Source organism: Cnephaeus nilssonii (assembly GCF_951640355.1).
Source record: "Cnephaeus nilssonii genome assembly, chromosome: 2".
Taxonomy (NCBI): Eukaryota; Metazoa; Chordata; class Mammalia; order Chiroptera; family Vespertilionidae; genus Cnephaeus; species Cnephaeus nilssonii.
The window spans coordinates 13,837,545-13,853,984 of record NC_137073.1 but is presented as its reverse complement, the minus strand read 5'-3'; the positions used below and the strand labels follow the sequence as shown (position 1 = coordinate 13,853,984).

Below are 16,440 nucleotides of genomic sequence, written 5' to 3'. Positions count from 1 at the left end.
CCCTGAGTAACTTCCCTCAGCTTGTCAAAATTAACTACCTTGTGGGAGATGGCCTGTAAGCCGGCTATTAGGCATTGGAGCATCTGGTCGCGATGTCGGCGCCCCTCTCGCCCTTGGGGGGTATCTAGTTGGTACACCCAGCCTGGTTCCTGATGAGGAACGGCCTGGGGAGGTCGGGGAGTGAGGATGGGGGAAGGGAGGGAGCGGAAGGCAGGGCAGAAGGAGCCCTGTTGCAGGGAGGCGGGCGAGTCGGAGGGGAGGAGGAGGAGGAGGGGGAGGAGGAGGAGGAGAGGCCCGAAAGCGTTCGGTGGGAGCAAGAGGGTTGGAAGTGAGAGAGCAGCTGGGTCCAAAGAGTCAGAGAGAATAGAAGGAGCAGAGGAGGGCAGAGTCAGAGAGAACAGAAGGAGTAGAGGGAGGGACGGGAGCGCAGATTGAAAAAGGCCTGGACATATGGAACCTCCAGACACTTCCCAGCTCATTGGCAGGAATTGTTAAGGTCGGTCAGAATGTTAAAATCAAAAGTCCCATTTTCAGGCCATTTTGACCTGTTGTCCAAGTCATACTGAGGCCATGCCACGGTACAGAAGTAAATGAGGTGTTAGGACGCAGATCCTGGGACAGGCCCAGCTTAGCCAGATTGGTGAGTAGGCACCCGAGTGGCGCCTGCGAGTCAACTTTGGATTTCTGATTGCCCATTTTGAAACCTAGGGTCAGTAGCAGAGGCCCAAGGATCAGCGTCCCAATCGTTGAGCCAAGTCTATGGACGGGGATCCAAGGGATGGCAGGGGAAGTCTCCCCAACCCCCTGGGGTCCGGAGTGAGGCCAAAAGGCCGGAAGACCGAGGGGGTAGGAACGTCTTCACTACCACCCCAGGGTCGGAACCTTTCCCGGAAAGGTCCGGGAGGGCTATGCCCGGAAAGCAATCTCTGACGCGGACTGCGATTTACGGACAGAGACGCCGGAAGGATGACCCTAGGAGTCAATAGGGACTGGGACTCACCAGTTGACTCTGCCGAGCTGGAAAGAAGCCTGAGGGCTCCGGGAGACAAGAGGGGAGGGGTACCCCAAATGGGATACACACTCAATCCCCACCCGGGTTCGGCACCAGATGAAAGGTTTGCCACGCAGGAAACAAGACACAGTCCAGGCGATGGAAAGTGGGGAGGTTTTAATTTTGCGCTCCTGGGCGAAACTCACTGGTCCGAGAGTGGGCAAGGGGAGTTCGCGCCAAAACGGGGGCTTAGGTACTTCCTTTATACAGCTGTTTAGTGAGGGGAGGGTGGAGGGCATGAGAGGTGTGGAATTCCTACCTCGGGCAGGGGTCTGGGAAGGATGGCAAGGGTCTGGGAAGGCGCCAGTTATCTTTGTCACCATCTACCTTGCAGATGCTTGTATGGCTGTGGACTTCCCCCCTGCCTCGACCTAACAATAAGGGTGGCTTTCCCAGAGCCCTCAGCAAATGTCCTGCTTACCCGAATGCTGGCAGCCCCGCCCCTGAATGAGGGATGATGCACAGGGAGGCCCAGACAGTGCAGGTGACTCCAGGCAGCACACAGCGAGCAGAAATACACAAAAGGTGTGAGGACCAGGGAGGAGGGGAGGAGGCTACCAGGAACAACATGGCAGTCTACACGGAACCCCCAAGGCCATGTGCACACAATGTTAGAACTAATGTGAGTGCGGCGAGGCAGCTTTGCCCACGATCAACGCAGGTCCAGCGCTGAAGTCCCACAGGGTTTCTAGCCACTGCCAATGGCCACTGAGAAGAGGAACCAGTAAGCTGGCATTTCCAATGACTACTACCAGCCAGGGCAAGTGAAACGTGTTTTGTTGACACAAAAACTGAGAAAGTGCTAGACTGGCACTAGTTAGTCTCCCCTCTCCCCTCCCAGTGTCTTCTGTTTGAGCACCTGATATAAGATGAATAAGATCTGAAAGGTTCGAAGTGGGCCAGGTCACACACCTATGACATGAGGCCATCGTGTATCAAAGAGCTTTTATTTCAGGCACCTGGGTGCAGGTGGGCTGAGGCCGAAAAAGCAATCAGTTGTGACTGAACGGGGAGGCAGGGTGTTATTAACTTCTGCTGGCTGCAAACAGTTCTGCTGATGTAAGGGTCCGGTCCTTGGTTCCTCAGGTCACCAGATCTAATTGTTGTCTAGGCTATGCCGCGCACAAAGGCTGCAGGCTTTCTGCAGGATAACTGCTAAGCACAGTAAGTTTTCTCTGCCCCGTTTTATTCTCCTTAACATTTCAAGGTCAAGATGCTTTCTGGACAAAGGTTCTTGGTCATGAGCCAAAAGAACAAAATTCTTTATAAAGTTTGGATGTGTGTGGTTTCTTGAGAAAAAAAAAAAAGAGTCCTCTTACATGTTAATGAATTAAGAGTAAGGAGAGTCTGCGATAAGTAAATTCTAACAACTGAGGTTATAATATCTAATTTCCAGGTTGTGTGAATCTCACGAAAATGTCAACAATTGTATTTGTTTATCAAAGAAAAAATGCTTTTGTTCACTATGCTTATAAGAAATTTAATCATTCTCTGCTAATCATGGTTGTTCTTTTCTGATTAGAGAAAGCACATTCTCACCTGGCTCGGAGTTGTGCTCCCTGGGTCATGGAAGCTAGAAGCGGAATGCATTCTGTCCTCCTGTCCGGAGAACTGTCTATCATTAATGGAGAGATTTACAACCTGGTGACCGAGATAATCTTGTCCCAAGGCACCTGCTCTGTACAAGCCCCCGCCCTTATTACCTGTAATTTGGTCCCCGGGTGCCCGGAGGTGTCCACCCTCTGTGACCCCGCCACCCCAGCCTGCATGACGTGTAACCTGTAATGATGACCCCGTGCCCACTTTCCCACGCCTGTCATTCCTGCTTCCCCACGTCATTTCTGTCCTTCTACCCAATAGAAGCAGTGGCTGATGGTGGGGTGCAGAGCAGATTATAGGGGCTGACCTGCTGCTCTCCTATCCTGCCGGCAGGACTGGAATAAACGCTCCTACATGTTTCAAGCCTGTCTCTGCTTAATGGGCTCAGTAGTGACAGGCAGCCCGGACCCACTGGTTGTCCGGCTACAAGTTCACATAAACAGAAGCCCACACTGTGTGACCTCTGCGCCTCGCTGATTTCACTGACCATGTTTCCAGGGAGCATTGTACTTTGTAAGTTTCCTGCTGGGTTTCCCTTTGGGTAAGCTGGCTTCTACACCCTGAGCATCTCTGTGGTGTGAAGGGCCCTCTCTGGGAACAAGCCCCTTCGGCAGGCATTTGTTTGCCACTGCCCCTCCTCCATCTGCTTCTGCCCCATGAGGACTGATTGAAATGTCTCACTTGCTGCCACCTCCCTCCTGCCCTCTGCCCTTGGCTTTCATGTCATTGGTCCAGGAAGGAGACGCTATGGAGGTGATGGCCGCTCAGTCACGGGTGCCAGGGAGACAGTCAGGACGTGGGAGAAGGCACTCACAGAAACACACACTTGTGCCCTGTTGTTTGTTAGTGTCCAGCCCTCCCTGCCCCCAACAGGGACACCATGGGCACCCCACTCCCTGCTGCTCTCTGCCACCCGCCAAGTCCAGGTTTCCTTTCTCCCTGGAACTCAGTTCCAGACGGTCAGTTCCTGACCTTTGCTTCCTGTGTAGAGGCTGCGGAGCCTCTGATTGTGGGCTTCTGGGGTCCCGCCCACAGCAGCTGGAGCCAGGTGTGACCTGAGGAGGCCACTCTGGGATGGGGCCTTGGAGCTGGATGCTGCTGCCTGGCCGGCCATGGGAAGCCAGCGCTGACAACGGGGATACAGAGCAGGGACTTTGGGGGGGATGCTGAGCTCAGTGGCGGCCCTGGAGAAAGATGCCAACAAGCTGACAGCGATGGACTGGTCACTGAAGGCCGCACACAGAGCAGAAGGGTGCCTTGGGGGCGTGGGGCAGAGAGAGTGAGAGCCACCAGGAGCCGAGCTCTGGGACAGAGACGTTCCCTTGGGGTGATGGAGGGCCAAGGCCAGGGCCTGGCTAGAACACAGCGGGTCCTGACACGTGGAAAGGTGACATCCGGTTGCTGCCCAGGAAATCTTGAGTCCCCAGCTCCCCTGAGCTCCCCAACACCCCCTCCCGCTTACCGAGGGCCAGCACACCACCCGGTATTAGTCTCCTGTGGCTGCTGTCACAGTCACCACCGGGCACATGAATCATCTCACCATCCTGCAGTCAGGGGATCGGGGCCTCATGGGCTAAATCCAGGTGTCGGTTGGTTCCTCCTGCAGGTTCCTGGCCTTTCCCAGCTTCTGGAACATGTCCCAGCCTTTCCTGTAGCATTCCTGAGGGCCAGTGATGGCATGTGGCCTCCTGGGTAATCCGGAATGACCCCCATCTCAAGGTCACCGGTTATTTAATTCCATCTGCATCCTTTATCCCCTTTGCCAGGTAACCTGACATGTTTGCAGTTCCTGGGGATTAGGGCGTGGATGTCTTTGGGGGCCATTATTCTGCCTTCTGAGCCCCATTATAATGCACAGGCATCTCCCTGAGAAGACCTGCCCCTCATCTCCTGAGCACTAGTCTGTCCCGGGGTTAGTGGCAGCCCAGCCCTGCAGGGCCCAGGAGAGAGGAACGTGACTGTGCTCCCAAGGAGCTCTGGGATCTGGCCAAGAGGCTCCTGCGGGAGTGGTGAGGACACACCAGGGCTGGTGTCCAGACAGCGGAGCCATGGCTGGACGGGGCGGGAGCCCTGCCCTGGAACCTGAGCCCCAGGAGAAGGTGCCGGGAAACCTGCTGGAGCGCCTGGTCCGAGGGAGCCCAGGGGACAAGCCCTGGGGAGCCCACTGGCCGGAGGCCCTGCACTGTCAGCAGCTGCATGGGGCTTGCTTTCTCTCTCTCTGTTAATCCTCCCAGAGGGTGTTTTTTCCACTGATTTTCTAGAGAGAGTGGGAGGGAGTGAGGGAAGGAGGGAGGGAGAGAGAGAGAGAGAGAGAGAGAGAGAGAGAGAGAGAGAAACACTGATATGAGAGAGACATCGACTGCTTGCCTCCTGCACGCAACCCAATTGGGGGGCAGGGAGGGAAGGACAACCCAGGTGCCTGCCCTTGACTGAGAACTGAACCCCAGACCCTTCAGTGGGGGGCTGACGCTGTGACCAAGGTGCCCAAACGGCCCCGGCAGGGCGTTCCTTTCTGGCTGGACCTGATGGGGAGGCGGCCTCTCACTATGAGTTGCTGCTGGGGGAGGCCCAGGCCCACCTGCTGCCATCTGCCCGCCGCCCAACCGGGACCCGTGTGGCTGGTGGCACCCAAACCGCAGTGGCTCTCAGGCCTGTGGGGTGGCAGCTTCCACGCTGGGGCCCAAATGGAGGCAGCAAAACGACGCCCTCAAGGCGGGACCTGGACGGCACAGCTGAAGCTGGAAGATGGCTCTCTGTGGGCAAGAAGCCCGTCCTCCCGGCCACAGGGCACGCTCCCCTCCAGCGGCTGTCACCTGGGCCCTGTCCCTGGAGGCCAGGAATGATCTGGAAGGAGGAGCAGCCCTGCCTGAGTCCCTGCTGGGACCTGGGGGCGTGGTGCTTCCCTCCCTGCACAGGGGTGTCCGTCCTGGTCCCCAGAAGGGGAGGGACTCGGCCAGGGGACAGGAGAGGCCCCTGAGCAGCCATCGCTGCGCCTTGTCTCTTCGCTCTACCGGTGCCGAGGGACCGGCTGCAGGAAGCAGAGGCACCGAGGTGGCAGGAGTCTCCGTGCCCTGTGGCTGCCGTAGGAATTAGCAGACACTCGGGGTCTTTACAACGGGGATTCACTCTGGTTCTGGGGCCAGGTGTCCGAAATCAGCCGCCAGCAGGGGTTCCTTCTCAGAGGCTCAGGGAGAGTGTGTCCCATGCCCTCTCCCAGCTCCTGGGCGGCCATCCCTGGTGTTCCTGGCTGCACCGCCTGGTTCCAGTCTCAGCCTCCATGGTCACATGGTCTTCCCTCCTGTCTGTCTCTGTGCTCTTCCCACAAGGACACCAGTCATATTGGATGAGGCCCCTCCTCCATGCCCTCATCTAGCCCTGATTCCATGGCAAAGGCTATTTCCAAAGGAGGTCCCATTCACAAGTGCCAGGGGGTAGGACTTACACATATGTTTTGGGGACACACGTACCCCCTAACAGCAGGGGTCCTTGACTCTGCTAACCCAGAGGGGGTAGAGGTGTGGCCCCCATGGGCAGGAGGAATGTGTGTACCCCAGGTGCCCCCCGGGGTGTCCCACGCTCCCTTGCCCTATTTTGATAGTAAGTGGACAAGGGTAGCAGGCAAGGCCTCTGAAGGGCTTGGGACCAGGAACTAGGTCCCCGAGGGGTGCGAGTCAGGGCCAGGCCCCCAGAGGGTGGCTGAGGGGGAGGGACCTGGAATACATGATGGGGACCCCTGCAGAGGCAGGGCTGGCATCTGCCCACCAGCCCTTCCCTCTGGCTTCCCCCGGAAGAGCCGTCTGTGGGAGCCCGAAGGGGCTGCTCCCCAGCCGTGCTAGGGACAGACAGCCCTCGGGGTCAGCCCTCCTGGGAGTTGAGCCCTATTCCTTGGACATTTTGAGAGCAGGGCTGTAGGTTCCAGCCTGTTGAGACACCTGGGGTCGCTCCTGTGGAGACAGCAGGTGGGCCCCTCCCATCTCAGCGTTTGTTCAGGGAGTGGCCCCAGGAACTCTGGGGGCTGCGCACAATGACTAGCAGTAGCTGATGGCTCAGAGCTGCTGCCACTTCTCCCGGGGGAGCGATTCCAAAAGGCAGCTCCTCCCAGGCAGCAGGCTCCGGGCAGCGGGTCTTAGTGCCCCTGTGAGAGCTGCTCCCAGCCGAGACCTGGATCCTCCTTGTCTGTGCAGCTGTCCACGCGCCTCTGGTGGCGGGGGAGGTAGAGGGAGTGGCATGGCCCCATGACCATCAGTGCTGGGCCAACTGGGCACACGTTTTTCTTTTTTTCAAGTTGTTCGAAGAATAGGAAGGCCCATTATTTTTGTTCTATTAAAATTTTTTCTTTGTCAATCCTCACCCAAGGATATATTTTCCATTGATTTCTGGAGAGAGTGGAAAGGAGGGAGAGGGAAGGAGCAGGGAGGAGGAGAGGGGGGCGTGGGGGGAGAGAGAGAGAGAGAGAGAGATCAGTGGGAGAGAGAGACATTGATTGGTTGCCTGCTACACATGCAACACATGGAACCTGCACCGGGAATCGAACCGGTGACCCTTTGGTGGACGGGACACTATCTAACCATTGAACACACTGACCCAGACTAATTTGTTATATTTTTATGTCCAAGGGCACTTTGTCATTATCTGCGTGATCTGAGAAGAAAAAGGTAGGTCATCCTTGTTTCATAAATGCAGTGTCCTCTCCTACCTCCCTGAAAACTCCCTCAAACTTCTATTTCTCATCATGGATAGTTGAATAGGTTTGAATAACTTTTTTTCATTTGTTTTCACTTTGGTTTCTAACTTTCCAATTCAATGCTTTCCTGGTCAGCCCCAAGAGGTTTCTTCATATGTAAGAGCAAAGCACTAAGTTTTGGGCTGGTTTATGCCAAAAATTACCACCATAAACAAGTATCCTTAAAAAAATGTTTTATTGAAAACAAATTTTTTTTTTAGAGAGTGTGATAGAGAGATAGAGACATCGATGCGAGTGAGAGGAACATCATTGATCAGCTGCCTCCTGCACGCCCCTGAGTGGCGATTGCGCCAGCAACCTGGGCATGTGCCCAGATCCGGAATCAAACCAGGGACACTCACCTGCTGAGCCACACCAGTCGGGCGCAAGAATACTTTTCTAAGGAACAGAAACAACTGTGTTTATTAACAGTTCAAATGCTGCCTCGAATCTGTCAGCCTGGCTGGCGGGTAGACTATTTGATTTTGTCCTAAGATGATTGGGCAGAAACCTGGGCTTCCCAGATGCCAGTCCTCTGTTTTCCTGGGACCAAAGGTTCTAGAGATGGATCACTCCCCCTCCTCCTGGGGTGACCCCGATGGTAGGAGGGAGAGGAGGGCCTGGGTCCTGACCGTGTTTCCAATCTCATGGCTCTCACCACCTTCCTCTGTGCGGGGTGACCCTCTCCAGCCCCTGCCAAGATCTGAGTTGCCTGGACCCCTCAAGTTCAAGGTGGCCCCACCTGCACGTGTCCTCCTGCACAGTGAGGGCTTCACACCAAGCACCAGAACAGTGGGCTGCATTTCTCCCCAACCCCCTCTTCTTCCTCCCCTCCATCTGATTCCCTGCGGCCATCACTGATGCCATCTCCTCCTTCTTTGCTGAGTTGATACCGTGCATTTGTCTGCTGCTGTGCTGTCACCGAGGCTGGGCCTAGGAGGATGGGCAGGTCGGCCGCCCATTCAAGCACCCACTTCACTGGGCGGCCACTCGGTTCCCATTTCCATAGCTTTCTGGTACCAGCTGCCTAGTTTGCCTCACTCTGCCCTGTGGCTTCCTGGGACACCCCACCTGTATTTTCCTCCTGGCAAAGTTGGGGATCATGTTGAATGTTCCAGATTTGCCTGCAGTTCACATTCTATTGGGATTTGAAGAGTTGATATCCGATGACACCATCTCTTTTTAACATCGAATGACATTTTATTTCCTGTGAGTTTCCTTGTAAGGGAGTGTTGTGGTTGTCACGGACTCTGGATTAGGAAAGTAAGGACACGGCCATGAATGGAGTCTTTACCATCATGGCATCGCATTAGTTACGACTGAGATTAAAAGATGAGTTTCTTCTTCTTTCCCTCCTGATTTGTGTTTAAAACATTTATCTTGCAGGCAGACACCTTGGGAAACTTAATCTTAAAACCTTTCCAGTTGAGGCTTTGGGCTTTTCTGGAAGAAGGTCGTATTATCTGCCAATGATAGTCACGAGATTTCCCCCCAAGACCCTCAAACCTCTTGTTTCTGTTTCAGGCAGATCAGCTCGAACTGATCAAATGCTGTCTTTGTCCCAGGTCTGGCCCAGCTGGTTATCGCCCAGCCTGGTGCCGGGGGTGGGAAGTCTGGGCCCAGCATCAGGCTGGGCGTTGGGGCCTGTGGCGTCTCGCTGATCCCTCTGTGACTTGCCTTCCTGTCATCTGGGCCTGGGAACCAGCCCCAAACCCACATCCTCTGTGGAGGTGGTAAAGGTCGGGGCTCTGTCCAGGCCAGTGGCAGGGAGGGGGGAAGCCCCTTATCACCCAAGCCTCAGTGACTCACCCTGTAGGACTGGCTGAGTCACTGAGCCCAGCCCGTTCCCTCCTGGGTGCTCCCCGGACCTCTCCCACCATAGGACCCCCTGGCCATGTTGGATCCTGGTTGTTTCCTGTGGAGATCCCCAGTGTCCCCTGAGGATTCTGATTCTGGGTGTCCCGGAGACACCAGCATCTCAGCAGGGATGACAGGGACTCTGGCCCCAGGAGGCAATGATGGGTTTCTAGAGACCTGAGCTCACCTAAGTGCTGCAAAGCATCCCTCGGTGGTCTCCTCACTGGGCTCACGGGGGACAGAGGACCGGGCGTGGTTCAGGGGTGTGGGAACCCCTCTTGCTTCTCCTCTGGAAACATTGTCTGGTACTATCTCATGCTTGGTGGAGAATGATTCTCAGAATGTCAAAGGGCAGTAAAGCCTGTCCCTGGTGGGTGGCCGGCCTCGGCCTGGGGGTGGACTTGGGGGACAGTGCTCCTCCATGCAGAAAGCAGGGAGTGTGAGAGGGGAGGTTGGCTCCCAGCGCTGTGAGGGTGCTGGGTGTGTGCAGGAGGAGAGGAGAGGTGAGGAGAACTAGCATTAAATCATCACCTCTCACACCCTTTGCTGTGCATTTTGACAAAGCTTGGTCATGCACAGGATGAATGAGGACAGTTGAGCAGGTGCCTGAGTGTCCTGGGGCGGCCGTAACAAATGCCACAGACTCGGCCTTTAAACAAAACCTTCTTCTGTCACAGAGCTGGAGGCTGGAAGTCTACCATCAAGGTGTCAGCAGGTCCCCACTCTCTCCAGAGGCTCCAGGGCAGCTGCCTCCTCCATCTCATGTGCTGCTGGCAAACTCTGTCTGCAGGTCCAGCGAGTCTGTCCTTTGTGGGGGGCACTGTGGGCCTCAAAAGAAGGAGGGGGACAGGGGAGCACTGGGCCTGCTGCTCTCCTTCACCCTGCTCTTGGCTCAGGTGACAGCCCCCAATCCCATCCCTGCCCCTGCTCTGTTTTGTTTCAGAGCATCTGATTTACTAATTATTTATTTAGTTCCTCACCCGAGGATATGCTTATCGATTTTAGGGAGAGGAAGGGAGAGAGAGATGTCAGAAACATGGATCAGTGGCCTCTTGTACTCGTCCTGATCAGGGAATGAACCCTCGACCTAGATTATGTGGCCTGACTAGAATCGACCCTGAGACCCTTCAGTGCCCAGGATGAAGCAAAGCATCTCATTTCTTTATTTTTATGTGCATACTGTCATCTTACTACTGAAATGTCTCCAGCACCAATATTGTTTTTTTTTTAAAATATATTTTATTGATTTTTTACAGAGAGGAAGAGAGAGGGATAGAGAGTTAGAAACATCGATGAGAGAGAAACATCCATCAGCTGCCTCTTGCACACCCCCTACTGGGGATGTGCCCGCAACCAAGGTACATGCCCTTGACTGGAATCGAACCTGGGACCCTTGAGTCCGCAGGCCGACGCTCTATCCACTGAGCCAAACCGGTTTCGGCAGCACCAATATTCTTATTATTTTATTTTTTGTTAATCCTCACCAAGGATATTTTTCCATTGATTTTTAGAGAGATTGGGAAAGGGAGAAACAAAGAGAAACTTTGATGTGAGAGAGACAAATTGATTGTTTGCCTCCTCATGAACCCTGACCAGAGCCGAGAAACCTGCAACCAAGGTAGATGCCCTTGACAGGAATTGAACCTGGGACTCTCTGTCCTCAGGCTGATGCTCTATTCACTGAGCCAAACCAGCTAGGGCTCCAGCACCAATGCTGAGTGTCTTCTCAGAGAGGAGCCCCCATATTTCCTGTCTGATAGCTGGTCTGCTGGTCACCACTGGTCCCACTAAGGGGTAAGCCCCACCTCCTCCCATTCCCCACCCCAAAGGAGGGCGGCTTCCCCTTGGGCCAGTCTGGGCAGGAGGATAAAGGGGCTCAGAGGGGCCCAGGAGCAGAAGGCAGAGAGGCCTGGCATGGTGAGGACGCTGCTCAAAGCCCCATCCTCCCCATTCCCAGGTCCCCACCCAGACCTCCTCACTGGCTCTCCCCCTTCCCCTCCCCTCTCTCCCTGCAGATTCTGTGGCTGCTGGTCCTGACTCTCCCCTGTCTGGGGGGCTCCGTACCTGTGACCTCAGGTGGGTGCTGACCCCCAGGCCTGGCTTGTCTCCGAACCCCTGACTCTGACCTCTCAGAGGCAGCCCCTGGGGTGGGGTGGAGATCCCCCACTGAGGGTGGCTGTGGGAGGGACAGGATGGGGCCATGCTGAGTGCCGGGCAGCGGTGCCTGGGTCCCTGATGGCTCCTCCTCTGCTTCCCCAGATCCCGGCCCAGGGACTGAGCTGGTGGGCATCGTGGGGGGGCATGATGCTTCCAATGGGAAGTGGCCGTGGCAGGTGGGCCTGTTGGTCTTTGATCCAACAAAGAACCAGTGGGGTCTCATTTGTGGGGGCTCCCTCATCCACCCCCAGTGGGTGCTGACCGCTGCCCACTGCATTCCAGGGTAAGTCCCTACTCTACCAGCACCCGGGGGGCCGGGTGGGGGTGGGGGACAATGTCGGGAGGCATGTGATGTGTGTTGTGGGCACATCCTGGGCTGAGTGGCTGCAGACCCCCCACCAGGATTCAGCTTCCTGGCGCTCCCCTTGCCCACCACAGAGGGGAGGTCTCTGGGCTCTGAGGGGCTGGCCCACTTCCTGCCGCAGCCTCTCAGAAGCCTTTGGCCTCTGTCCCCAGGAGAATCCCCGTGCCTCAGCACTTCAAGGTCCAAGTAGGACGAGTGAGACCCTCATTCATTGGCAGTGTGCGGGTGGCTAGGATCATCCGCCACCCGGAGTACAGTCTTAAAGAGGGAGCAGTAGGTGGGGCGGACGAGGCACTTCTCAAACTGGAGGCCTCCGTGCGACCATCTAACCTCGTCAGGTGGATCAGCCTTGCACCAAAGTCCCCCGCATTCCCCCCAGGCACCCGGTGCTGGGTGACTGGCTGGGGCAACATTGGTCCTGAGGGTAAGAACCAGAACCAGGATGACACAGGGTGGGCCAGGCTTTACAGAGGAGGCCTCAGCGGGGGTCCCTCCGGGTCTCCCTTGGGTGTAGGAGGCAGACAGCTCAAGAGGACTCTGTTCAGGAGCAGAGTCCAAAGTAGCAAGAGTGAGGCATGGCCATTTTTTTAAAAAATAAAAATTATTTGTGGATAAAAATATATTTCTTTTTTTTCCTTTCTGAGCTTGGTGCCCCCAGTGTCAGCCTAGAGATTATCAGCCCACTGGCCTGGAAGTAACCCGGAGAGCTGGGGTCTTGGGTGACTCCCAGGGTCCCCATGGGGGCACTGAGGCTCAGCGTGTGGTTCTAGAACCCGCGGCCTGTGACTGGACGCCCCCTCAGGCCCGCAGGCTCACTGGGCTTCTTCTCACAGAGCCGCTGCCGCCGCCCCACAATCTGCAGCAGGTGGAGGTCCCCATCGTGGCGGATGAGATCTGTAGGCAGCGATACCTCAGGATCGGCTTGGTTGTCACGGACGACATGCTGTGTGCCGGGAGCCGGGGCCGGGACTCCTGCGAGGTGAGACCCCCAGACTGTGGCCTCCGTCCACTGCTCCTGCCTGCAGGGACCCTGAGTATTGACCTCCTGTCTCTTCTCTTCGCAGGGTGACTCTGGGGGCCCCTTGGTCTGTAAATGGAAGAACATCTGGTTTCAGGTAGGGGTGGTGAGTTGGGGGAACAAGTGCGGTCTTTCCGGCTTTCCTGGAGTCTATGCCCGAGTGACATCCTTCTTGTTTTGGATCCACGGTCATATTCACTCCTCTCATTGAGCCCGGGGCCGGGCCAGGATGCTGCCCATGAGATGAAGACAGGCTCTCCCAGGTGTCTGAGGACCCTCACTGCTCCTCCCCAATGCAGCTCTTCACTGCACCTAGCGCCCTCCCCCACCTCCTCCCCCAGATCCTCCCTCCTCAGCCACCTCCATCAGTGTGTCTCCCCCTGACAGGCAAAAGGGAGAGGGGGGATGTGCTCTGAAGTGGGGCGGGGCACTGCAGGCCTCCTGCCTCCTCCCCACCCTCTGTAGCTCATTAAACTGCATGACAAACTGCTCTGGACTGAGTGTACTTACCTGTGGGCGGGGCCAGGGTGGCCGTGGGTGGTCTGTCCTGGTGGGGGACCCAGGCTCTGGACGGTGGACCAGGTGGGGATGGGCACCTCTGGCTGCAGCTGGAAGAGGGCCACGTGGGTGGGTTCTCTTGGCTGGGGAGGAGGGTGAGCGTTCTGCCGGGGGGCTGGAGACCGCAGCCCGGAGGGGTGCTCCCAGAGCGGCCCACTCCTTCCCTCTTCCTCCTTCCATCGCGGTCAGTGTGGAATGGATACTTTGAAGGACTTGGACTTGGCAGCGTACAGGAAGCATTGTTTTCCATGGTCACCACTGCTCTGTCTGACCTGGTGGCCACTGAATCCTCATTCGATCAACTCCTTGGACCGAATCAAGTGCAGCCTCATTTCCACGCAGAACCTCAGTCTCCCATTGTGAGCTTCTCCCAAGCAGGGAGAACCTGCAGGGGCAGGGACAAGCCCAGTCCCCCTTCCCTGCCCCCTCCTCCAGCTCCCTCTGAGCCCAGGTTCTGTGGGTCTGTGGCAGCCAGAGAGGAGGATGGAGAGGCGGACGGACCCCCATCCTCCCCAAGGCCGCTCTCCCAGCGCTGGCGCCCCTGCTGGAGAAGCACCGCGGTGCACCGTCTTCTCAGGCTCCTCAAAGCCCATCCTTTCTCCCAGGGGGTGGGAGGGGCTCCCAGAGGACAGAGGAGCTTCTGTCTCAAATGGAGGAGTGAGAAGGGGCTGTGGAGCCCCTCCTGCCCCAGGCAGTGAAGTGCAGTTCCTGCTGCGTTAGGATTTAGGGTGCATTGCTGGTGCCCGGCTGTGGTGGGTGCCTGCACCTGCGGGTTGGGGCCAGGACCCAGGAGAGCCTGGGGAGCCTGAGGCAGTTGGATGGTGGGTGAGGGGGCTCCATACCCTGCAGCCTTATTCTAAAATGTGGTGGAGCCTTCGAGATCCCTGCCCAGTGCTGAGGACCCTGCCCCTGAGGCCAGGGTGGAAAAGCCCTGCTCTCTCCCTGTGACCCGGTCCTTCGGGGAGGGCTGCTCTCCAGTTAGGGAGAGGGGGAGCTCCAGGGCGGGCGGACCAGGAGCTGGGTCCCCCATTTGCCCAGGACTGAAGTCTGGGTTTCCTGGCCGCCAGAAGCTCTCCAGGAACTCCTTTTTCTGGGAAAATGAGGCCGAGGACTCGGCTGGAAGGCACCACCGTGCAGATGGCCCCCTTGGGGATCTGCTCCGCCCAGGGAGCCAGGAGGGCCTGACCCAGCACAGCCTGGCGCTGTGCCCTCGCCCTCGGGTTCCCGCACACTTTCTGCCTAAGTGACTGCCCTGTCCACGGGGCCTGTGGATGGACACTGCCAGGGGGTCCACACGCATCCAGGTCCCCCTCTGCCTGCCAGAAGGGGTGTGGGCTGCCTGCCGTGCCATTGGGCCCTGGGGGATGTGACTCTCTGTAGGGCTTCCTCCATGGGTGCGGGTGCAGTCAGACCTTAGTGTTTCCAGGGTAAGAATGAGGGTTCAGTGACTAGAGGCCAGCGCTCCCAGGAGGGAGAGGACCTGGGATTTGGTGTTGGAGGAAAGGCTGGAGTGAGACACACCTGGGCCTGGGGATGTGTCCGAAGGCATGGCCACGGGGGGGGGGGGGGGGGGTAAGGGGTAGGGAGGGGACCCGCAGGGCTCTAGCCAGAGGATAGGCTCAGAGCTGCTGCCACCCTCCCCCCACTTGCCTGGAATCATGGCCCTAGCACAGCTTCCTGGGCTGTACAGTAAGGCAAGGTGGGCAGAGCCAGATGCCTGGGCTGGACATGGACAGGACGTGTGTTGCCTCTGGTCTCTGAAATCTGTTCTAACTGAGCCCTGGGCCAGCACAGGTGGGGGACACTGAGCCAGCAGGGCTTTGTCCCCCAACAGAGGCCCCTGCAAGCCTGGTCAGTGCCCATGGGGACCCTGGGGAGGGCGTTGGCCTCTTCCCCTTGTCTGAGGTGACAGGAGACACCCTCAGTGCTTGGAATGGAGATGCCATGCAGGTCCACGCCCTTCCAGGTGGAAGTCACACCTCAGTCACTGCCAGGCTCACCCACCTGTGGTGTCCTGGGGTGGCAGTGAACGCCCAGGACTGGTGTGTGTGTGTGTGTGTGTGTGTGTGTGTGTGTGTGTGTGTGTGCTTAAAGAACATAAATTCATTCTCTTTCCGGCTGGAGGCCAGAAGCCCTCAAGCTGGTTGTTCTGGGGCCACACCTCCCCCAGGCTCCTGACCTCATTGTAGGCATCATGGATGACACAGCCTGACCAGCGGCAACCCCCATAGGTGTTGACGTCTCGATTACACCTGTCTGGGTTCTGCTGGTCATAAGCAAAGCAGGCATATGGTCGGCCATCGTTGGACACTGACCGGAGGTCGACAGCAATCAGGATCTCCTCCTGGCATCCGACCAGAGGGCAGTCCTGAGATCCTATCTGCTGAGTGACTTGTGTGCTGTCCTGGTTGTAGGTTTCATGGACCTTGAACCTCCACACATAAGCAGGTGGGGGTGGGTGTAGGTTGCCCAGGGCTGGGAGGAGAAGGAGGAGGAGGAGGGCGGCTAAGGCGGACCTTAGTGGGGCCCAACACCTCACATTTATAGAAGTCATGAAGCTCCGGGGTCCTCTTGAGTCTGGAGAGGTGGTGCCACGATGGATCTTCAAGCAGTTTGGCAGCAGTGGGGGTTGTGAGGATTACTGTGTGCGGTCCCGTCCACCTGTCAGCCTGTTCCTGGAGCAGCTGCCTGCCAGTCCTGCCCTGGGAGGTGTCCCCTCATTTGATGGGTAGGAAAGTTGGGGCGCATTCCTCCCTGGGGTGAGACAGCTGCACACGGGGAGCAGGAGGAGCAGGCACTTGTGACTGCCTCTCGCAGTGTGGGCAAGGTGAAGAGGGATGAAGGCCGTCTCCAGGGTCCGCTCGAGCATTACTATCGCATAGGAGGCTTTCCGACGTCCCTGGGGGGTGGGGGGGTGGGGTGGGGGGCTAGGCAAGAGCTTCCATCCACAAACAGAGTTAAGTCAGGATTAGGGAGAGGAAGATCTGAGAGTCCCGCCTTTGAGTGAGGGCCTCTGATGACCTCGGGGCAGGAGTGCTTTGCTGCAGGTTGGGTGGAGGCAGCGGGAAGGAGAGTGGCTGGGTTCACTGGAGACTGAGTCAGGGAGATGTCAA

At 57.2% G+C, this 16,440-nt stretch overlaps 1 protein-coding gene across 1 annotated transcript; it reads left to right on the top strand.

Annotated features, from left to right (window-relative positions):
* Positions 1–4,698: 4,698 nt before the first annotated feature.
* Positions 4,699–12,980, top strand: LOC307110275 (mastin-like; the record flags this gene model as incomplete). Its single annotated transcript, XM_079789321.1, has 6 exons — positions 4,699–4,776; positions 11,246–11,306; positions 11,490–11,670; positions 11,904–12,175; positions 12,585–12,730; positions 12,816–12,980. 6 exons carry the CDS (start codon positions 4,699–4,701, stop codon positions 12,978–12,980), a joined length of 903 nt encoding a protein of 300 aa, XP_079645447.1.
* Positions 12,981–16,440: the final 3,460 nt, after the last annotated feature.